Genomic DNA, 9,489 nt, shown 5'->3' on the forward strand with positions numbered 1-9,489 from the left:
CTATGGTTAAAAGATTATGCATCATGACTGGGCATTCAGTGATTATTCAAATATTCAACCCCAAGAGTAAGTTAGTTGGAGTAGGATAGGCGAGATATCACTTATTCGTTTCATTTGTGCTTAGTCGTGTTATTAAGGCTTGTGTATCGGTCAAATATTGTCAAACATTCCGGTTTTCATTTAAGATTAAAACTGCCTAACCATTTATTCTCATTTCTTGATTATGGTTGAGCTTTTTTTTTATTACTGAAATGTGGTTCCATAATGTGCCAAGGTATTTTATGATTTTCAGCTCGGATTTGCTTGAGGACAAACAAAGCTTAAGTGTGGGGGGATTTGATATGTCATATTTTATACCCTTTTCCCACGAATTAGTTGGTTGTTTTTAAGTGTTTTTAGAGTCGTTTTCATATACATTTGGTGCGTTTATGGTATGTGTAAGTGATTTCAGGTTATAGCACGTGCAACGGCTAAAATCGACTTAAAAAGGGATGAAGTGAAGTTTGTGATGGAACCGGATGCAAGATGTGATGAAAGTATATGCTAAAATGAAGAAATTATGCTTAGATGAGCTTAACTCCCGTTACAATGCTTAGCTCCCGTTAAAGGATCAAATGAAGAATAATCGTCAGCTACTAACGGCCGTTATGGATGTCATGGCCGTTAGGGGATGTCATGGCTGCCATACTGTAGTCACTGGAACGGCCGTTAGCTAAGTTAATGGGCATTAGCATCTGAAGGACTGAAGTTGCAAAGTTTATAAGCTGAAGCAATTAACGGGCGTTAGAGACTTAACGGGCCCATGTAACGGCCATTACTTTTCCTAACGGCCGTTAACATCTGAATCATATATATACTTGATTTTTATAATTTTGGACGAATCTTTTTTATCTTTTTTGAGACTTAGCCGACTTTAGGGTTTTTGAAGGTGATTTTTCATCCACATAAACATCTTTGAAGATCATAATCTCAGTTGGATTCATCTCATCATTCCGTTTACGATTCTAGCTCTTCATTGGATTTATTTCTTCAATCGGTACAATATGTTTTCAATAATTATCAATTGTTTTCATTCTTTCATTATGAGTAACTAAATACTTATTCATCCGTCTTGATGAAGTGAAACAATAAGTAAGGATTGCACAAGTTTATAATTCAAAAGTTGATTTCAATTATCGTTGTGTCGTGATCTTGATGATTTAATTCTTTATTAATTATTATTTGACATTGGTGGCATATATGTTCTTCGTTAGTGGTACTAGTCGAATATATATGTGATTTTCATTTAATTGTTTGTCTATAAACAATTATCACTAGTTCATGGTATGATAGTGAATGTCATTTAATAAAAAGGGTTATTTTGTCAATGTGTTGTATAACGGTTGGTGGTACCACGTTATCTTTACATATGTACAATTGTTAGTTCGATAGTCAAACAAACTAGTTGGTTAGGGAAATTGTTTTAAGCGTTGGTGGTACCAGCTTTTACAAAGAACTGATTAATTAGGTGATTTAAATGATTTTACAAACGTTGGTGGTACCAGTTTGTGTCTTTATTTTGTCACGGTTATCTTCATTAACTTGATTTGAATTTGAACTTCATTTATGTGCAATCCGAATATGTTATTGAGTGAGGTCAAGACGGATGACTTGTAAATTTCTTGAGTAATAAATTACAACCAAAATTATCTTTTCGATTAATCCTGAGGGATTACTGACTTTTCAACTAACTTTTTGCAACGTGGCAACTCGGCCATAAACCCCCCCTAAACCCCTAATTTGGATCGCCTTATTGTTAACAATTACTTAATAAGTCCTTGTGTTCGACCTCGGTTTACCAAGTCAACTATATTACATACGAACGGGTTCACTGCCCGCAAGTGTGTAGTAGTCAGTAGCTAGGTATTTCGTGTTTATAAATTAAAGACTAGAAAATACACATCAGTTTTATACGGGTTTTTAATATTAAAAATATTTACAATCTTTACTTTTTTTTCAACTTTTTTACCACGCGCACATCATGCGGCTAAGAGACCTAGTGTGTATATATATATATATATATATATATATATATAACTGGTCAAACCGGACCACGTACAAAAATAGTTAGAAGTATGAATATAATTAGCATTTGAGAAATGGAGGAGTTCTTTAATATATTAATTAACTTCGTAAAAATAATTAATTTATGTAGAATTCATCAGTATAAGATAAACCAGGCTGCATATGTCGAATATCATTCTAGAAATCGAACAAAACCAAATAATGAACTCAGGTAGATTTAGAAGAGAAGTTAGTAGCTTTTTTATTAAGGGTAATGATATTCGTACCACAGATTTTGATAAATCTACCACAGAATATAACTTTCTGAACACACTGTACAAATTATTAAAACATCACAACCTGTGATACGATTATCACTTCTCTTTTATTAACGGAGGACCTCACTTTTTTTCGGCCCTGTTGTATGCATTTGCTTACCCTTATCACTAGACACGAAATACACTTGCTTACCCTTGTTACTAGACAAAAATCACAATATGCAATGTATTATTATAATTACACACAATGATGCATGATTTGGGATTTGGGGCTTACCATTTATCATATTGTTATATCATAATAGTACATCATTGAGGCACCACGTGTATATGATAAATAAATTATTATGATGATGCACCACTTTCGTATTCGTATGATCATTGTATCATACTTTCGTATTCGTATGATCATTGTATCATAGTGTGATATATATACGACCTTTACTTTTCATAAAAAAAAAAAGTTATTTATTCAAGTCTCTCCCTCTATCCCAAACACAAAGATGGAGGCATCTTGTTTCGTTCGGAAAATGTCATGGAACTATTTTGTGACATGGGGGCACCATGGGTTTTCACCACAAAATATGGTGTGATGGCAGGGAGCAATCAGGAGTCGTATTATACATTGAGGCACCAGGATTTTCGCCACACGTCATGGCGTGGAGGCAAAGGAGAGAAGAGTGAGATTGTGTTCATTGTTACTTATAGGGGAAAAAATGAAATTTGTACCATTGTAGAAGTGGAATATGAATTGCAGAAATTTTACAACTCCAATTATGACATTCCACTTATAATACAAGCATCATTAGTGATTAACAAAAACTAAAAAAAAACAATTTATGTTGCTAAGACATGGAATTTGAACTCCTGGGAAAGAAAGCATAGGTGTTTCACTCTGGAAAGAAAAAAATATATATTGTTCCATTTTCAAACATTTCTACCTCGATCACCGAGCGTAAAAAGCCTACTGATACATTATACAGAAACTTTTTTATAGCATTTCATCGGGCATTGAGTTGTAAATTACAAAACTATCATATTGATAATAAACCATTTGTATTCTTAGTAGTCCAAACATACAACAAGTGAACTCAGCCAGTAAGGTTTTTGAAGAGCTCGGGAAGATGAGCATTAGTGAGCTTTGTCCTTTTACTAATCTCAGTCTTCTTCTTCTTCTTCTGTTTTGGCTGATGTGATATATTACCATTCTGAGCCATTACTCTCCTTTTAGCGGTGTTTGTGGCAGGCTTCATCCCATTTTTCTGCAAGTCCCGCTCAATATCCAGCATGTCTCGTGGCAATTCAATTGCCCTAAATAGTTGTTTTAATTCATCATCAACCTTGATAGGGACTCTAGGATCGTTTGGGTAGGCTATATCTTCCTGAGAGTCGAAATTTGACAGAAGCCATATTTGCCGAGCAGCTTTCAGTGCCTGAGTTGCAGCAAACAGTAGATATGCTAAGTCTCATTTATAAAAACAAACCAAAACAATGGGACATACCATGATTAACAACTTATGATTCAGTAAAGAACACTATAAATTATCATAAAGAGCATTCTCGTTAAAAAGGAAAATACATCCTGCAAGATGAGATTACATAGGGGAAACTAGGTGGTTATATTTTACCACTTTAGTCACACCTAGTATGAAACTGATTATTAATTATCATAAGAATAATCTGTTAACCTGATAATTATAAAGGACCATTGCCACTTGTGGAAGAAGTCATGACAATCAAGCGTAGCGCACAAACCACGTGCACGCGCACAAACCACGTGCACGCGCACAAACACACACACACACGTGTTTTAGAAAATATATATAGAGGGGTAGGGGAGATTCATATCATATAAACAAGCTTTGGTGAGACTACATGTCTACATGTATGTTTTTTGAAGTAAATTCACTTTCAAAATGCTCTTTTTTAAGCATAATTAAAGTGATCCTGAAGCATATTATACATAGGCGTTGATCGTTCACAACCTCATATACATCGCAGAAACACACAAACATACATATACGTGTACATATAATAAAGTGTGCATGGGTTATTGTCATATTTCACAGACATGTTTATGAATACAGAATACGAGAAAGTATATCTGTCACAATCTCTATATCTATACATAAATACACACCTCAATGGGTGCTTGCCACACAAAATTTATGCAATGACTCCTGAAATATTACTATTCTCATGGCAAACCATGTGTATATATAGTTTGTGCCTACAAAATTATCAGTGGTCTAATAGCTTTTCATTTTGCATCAACGAAATTATCATGGATCAGAATAAGTAGTATATGCTTATCAGTTACAAGTACCAGTCTGTTTGTCCAAAGAAAACATTCAATTATTTACATTGTGTTACATGTCAAATCGACGAGACATTTTTTGGTTCAAGGAAATAAGCTGTTATCTACAAAAAAAACTCTTACAGATGAATTACAATGTTGAAGCTGTAAAACTAAAAAAGTGTCCCCACTTTGATATTTGGGAAGTCTCGGAGTTGAATTTTGAAGGCTAAAGTGCTAAACCAATAATATAACATAAGCATACTATTATAGGCTATCACAAACTCCTAAACATAAGAAAGAGGAAAACTTGGAGGTTAAAAATACCTGTAAATCTTCCATGACAGTTGGGTAGGCATCCTTAAGATCAGCAACAGCAATACCCTCAGGAAATGCCCGTACTAAATGGAGAAGTTCCTTTTGGTTTCTCACACTATGCTTCGACTGTACACAACAAATCACTTTGGTATATAAGTTGCAGCAAAACAGAGCATACTTTAAAATGATGAAGCTGGGGCATTTATATCTATGAACTCAAAGGAGGGTGTGACAATTCAACCCATATATATCAAAGCAGACATATTCCGGTTGTATTTGTTTAAAAAATCACTAAAATGGAACATTTCAAATGGATCAATTGGGTCAGACGGGCCAAAAGCCGTTTGAAGTGTACTAAAATGCTTACAATGTCCAAAATTAGTTAACTTCTAGATAAATTTCATTACTAATTTACAACTAATTTTTTTTAATCAAATCTACTATGCTAATTATTCAAAAAAATGATAAATGAATATCTATTCAATCACATACAGATACCCATTTTAACCAAGACTTTTTTGGGCCGTTATCTAGCTCACCCAGCTCACCCATTTTCCACCTCTACTAAGTTGTACCAAAAGACCAACAAACTAAATGCTTGACGGCAATGAACCGACATTTACTACAGGCCCATTATGTGACATGGTTAACAATTCATATTTGTATGTAATATAAAAGATTAGGGTTACCTTGTAAGAGAAGCGTTTATCCTGATAATTAACTTTTGGGTTCTTTCTCAAACTCTCGAACACGGCCTTATTGCCGTTGACATCAACATAACTTGCTTCATTTATCTGCTCAGCTGTGAAGGACTGCCTTGACTGTATATATGGAAAAATAGCTTAATTAAAAACTGAAAATAAGACTGCAAGCATAAATCCTTATACTGATAGTGGAAGATAAAGATACGAGGACTTGAAATTGAAATAATCAATCTTAAGCATTAGGTATGTAACTGAAGCTATTTAACTTTCTCACAAGCATACTAGAAAAAACTCTTAAAAAAAGAACTATAAGAAAAAAAGAATTCTAAGAAAAAAAATATATAACGAAAATATGACAAAGTCCAAGATCAACTTTTCGATTGTACTTCCTGGATGTTCATCTCTCTGCAAAAGGAAGATCCAAATGTGTAGATACACTATCCAACCAAAGTACTGTATATATATTAATCTTTAAACCGAAGCCGTTCAAAGTTAAGTCAACAAACATCCAGGACAAATGGGTAGGCCAGCAAAATAATGCTCCTGCTCAATGGTTACTCAGACATGGACTCCAGTACAAATACCGTTACACTATTAGGATAAAAACCTCCTTTATCTCACATATTGACTGTTATTCATTGTTTAATACATATACTTGATCTTCTATACGCTTTGAAAGACATACTGTAGAAATGCATCTAACGACGCAGATAGTTAACATTTTACAGGGGAAAGATCAGACCACGATAAATCTTATGTCTGGATATCTTTACTCCGTGCACTATTACTCTCACTATCTTATTTTTAGTTAGTGATGTGGATTTTGTTAATCATGGCTCTTAGGGCTTTGGTAAATATGTTCAGACACGCATAAAAGTAGTGTACCCATTTGTCATGAGTGTTGACCCTTAGTTACTATTAGGGGACGGCTATTTTTATGTACAAAAATTTACCTGTGTCTGAAAATATTGACCATTACAATAAGGGCTATGTTTATCAAAATCCTTGAAGTATGACTTTTACTGCATAAATGCATTTCTAGACAACTTTGGAAATTAAAGAGTGAAGTTTTGAAAACAACTCTCAGTATGTCACACTTATTTTTTTAAAAGAAAAAAAAAGCACAAAAAAGCACCACCACTTATTGAGAACTGCTAAATACATCATTAACTGATAAGTTGTGCAAGGTATGCTTCTAAATTCTATAATTTCTTTTAAAAGAAAGAAAGGCGGAGAAAACCGAGTTTCATAGACATGGCACTTTCCTTTGTTTGGAAAATCAAGTTGCGATAAATCGTTTTCACGTTTAGATTAATGGTTAGAGACCATATGGGAAAGAAGTTTGAAGCAATAAGACTCTATGATAAATAAAAACATGTAAAAATGAAGTTGGTATGAAGATAGAAATGAAATTCTACCGAGAAAGTAAAATCATATTGAAGATAACAGAAATCGACGACTGAGTCAATGAGTTGATAGTAACTTCTTTTACTTACTACTCCAGCCTTAAAAGGATTGTAACAGAATTATTACGGAATGATTGGAAACAGAAGATACATTCAATGCCGTAGTAACAAGACAAAAACAAATTGATGTCGCAAAAACAGAATATAAAATTTATATTGGATATTTGGATGTCCCAGAAACATATGATAGCATATCCTTCCACACCAATCCCTAAATATTTTGCTACATGTTTCACAGAAGGTAAATCGTTTTGAGATACAGCTAGCCGATTATTCTCTCCTTCACAAATGAAGGTACAAACACTGTAAAAAAAAAAGCTTACTTTCCATTTTTGGTGAATTTTGAATCAATCACCAATGTGATCGTATTGGTCTAGACAACAAAAGCATTTCCCCATTGCTATTGGAAGGGGGGAAACAAAGTCAGGGATGATTACATAGGTATTATGGTAGCATCTGCAACCAAGGTGTTCCCCAAACAATGAATTGATTTTGTGTTTCTTCGTTTTATAAACATAACCCGCTTTATTCTAGCCCACTTATCTGCATTAAATTCGGTTTTCCCAAATCACATAATCCAGCTTAGATTGTAAAATACCAATTACGCTACTTTTTGGCTAATAGCAATCACTTACATGGCTATACTGGATTACCAACAACAGCAGCTCAAATATTTAACTTGCACCAATAACAAGCGAACCGCCTATGTCCATATAATTAATTACAATTTGCATAGAAAATATGTCAATGGTCCTTTTACTACCTATTAATTAGCCCTAAAAAACACCAAAAGACCTAACAAAAAGGTATCCAATATAGGCAGCATGGAGGCACCCATAATCATTGATTCATCAAGGTGGAAAGGTTTAAGGAATATCGCATTGTCATACCAAAAATAAAAGATGTTATTTAATTTGAACATCATATTTCGTATCCATAAAAGTTTAAAAACTTAAGCTTAAATGATCAAGTTCGGTTTCGGGCATCGATATAGTTACGTGCAAATACTGCAAGCATGTGCATGACTAAGTGAACGTATTCAAGTTCTCTTCTTTTTACTAGATATCAACATACAGGAAGACCTACATACTATAAATTCACCAATCCCGTATCATACATGAATCCTGTGCACCAGCAAGCAAATTTTCCCTCTTTCGTTATACTTTTCAAACGCTCAAAAGCATACTTTCATCCATTTATTACTCGGACAAGTATAATAAGGTATATTCCCAAGAACAAGAAATAAGCAAAAGACGAAACAAATAACCAAATTAATGTACCTCAAACAGAAGATCAATCACTCTTTTGATCTGAGCTCCAACAGGGCTCTTCCGTATATTATTAATATGTTGCAACCTCTCTGTATCATTAGAGAATTTAACTGCAGCAACCGGTGCTTTCGTCAACGTGCTAGCAGGAACAGCTCTATGAGAAGGGTTTGTCGTTGGTTTAGTGGGCGGTTTAGAACCCGCAATGCTCTTAAGCGTCGACGCACATTTTTCTTGTTGCTTCTTAAACTTATCCAAACTATCTTGCAACGATCCCATTTCTAGCAGCAATTACTTCTTCGCCAAACTAAATAATCAAATCTCAAGCATTATACACTCACACGATATACTTTCACATTACAGTTCTAAAAATCATTACTCTACCACAAAAGTGACCTAACAGTTATTTCCTTCACATAAAGTACGGCGTATGTGATCAATATAAGTACACGACCACAAATATATATACGTATACAGGGTTCGGTTAGTAAGACTGTAAGATCAGCCTTTTTTTATTTTTTGAAATTTGTAACTTATAACAGACTTGAAATGATGCAAAAGTAGGTTTCTAAGGTAAAGATTTAAGCTTTTTGCGCGATCAAAGTCGTTTACCAAATACATGAACCTACACGACGAATATTTCACAGAATCAGCTTACATTTTGCGAATCGAATCTTCGCAAAAAAACACCTCATTTTACGATAACAAATTAACAACACCACCAACTAAACCAATTTTAATTTTGTTATATTGTTTTGCAGGAGAGATTAAAGCAATATGGTAACCCTGAAATGAAACCACCAAATTAAGCATAAATTAAACTAATTTTTTTAATAGAAATAAAAGCCCTACATACAGGAAATTAGAAAGGCACTCTTTTTTATATAATTAGCATAAAATGATATGAATTGGGAAATTAATTATTTTATAGAAATAATAGGTATAATATAGGATATGGGGCTACCGACGATTGCGTTAGATCGTCGTGAGAGTGGGGCGATCGGAGAGCTGCAGCTCCGATGATATAATAGGTCACACCTCCGACAGCTGTGTTTTGGGACTTTATCGGTGTTTCGTCTCCGATTGGTTTCTGTCTGTTTGTAGGTGTGTTTTTAT

The 9,489-nt window shown here is 34.1% G+C and overlaps 1 protein-coding gene across 2 annotated transcripts; it reads right to left on the reverse strand.

Moving 5' to 3' along the window:
* Positions 1 to 3,179: 3,179 nt before the first annotated feature.
* LOC122592454 (general transcription factor IIE subunit 2) lies at positions 3,180 to 9,489 on the reverse strand. 2 transcript variants are annotated; one of them, XM_043764689.1, is made up of 5 exons: positions 9,342 to 9,489; positions 8,386 to 8,680; positions 5,625 to 5,756; positions 4,945 to 5,061; positions 3,180 to 3,754 (listed from the first exon to the last, which is right to left on the reverse strand). In XM_043764689.1, the coding sequence occupies exons 2-5, from the start codon at positions 8,650 to 8,652 to the stop codon at positions 3,413 to 3,415; spliced, it is 858 nt and encodes a 285-aa protein (XP_043620624.1). In that variant the 5' UTR covers positions 8,653 to 8,680; positions 9,342 to 9,489; the 3' UTR covers positions 3,180 to 3,412. The 2 variants fall into 2 exon arrangements, with proteins under 2 accessions (XP_043620624.1, XP_043620623.1); XM_043764688.1 differs by having other exon boundaries at positions 9,338 to 9,489.

The sequence above is a fragment of the Erigeron canadensis genome, chromosome 3 (assembly GCF_010389155.1).
Source record: "Erigeron canadensis isolate Cc75 chromosome 3, C_canadensis_v1, whole genome shotgun sequence".
NCBI lineage: Eukaryota > Viridiplantae > Streptophyta > Magnoliopsida > Asterales > Asteraceae > Erigeron > Erigeron canadensis.

What these genes read in the sequence shown, in the direction of transcription:
- LOC122592454 (XM_043764689.1), bottom strand. Translation starts at nt 8,652, where the DNA reads ATGGGATCGTTGCAAGATAGTTTGGATAAGTTTAAGAAGCAACAAGAA. An exon ending in ATAAACGCTTCTCTTACAAG is followed by an intron (nt 5,062 to 5,624) that starts GTAACCCTAATC and finishes TGTTGTGTACAG; the next exon opens with TCGAAGCATAGTGTGAGAAA. An exon ending in CTGTCATGGAAGATTTACAG is followed by an intron (nt 3,755 to 4,944) that starts GTATTTTTAACC and finishes GCTGCAACTCAG; the next exon opens with GCACTGAAAGCTGCTCGGCA.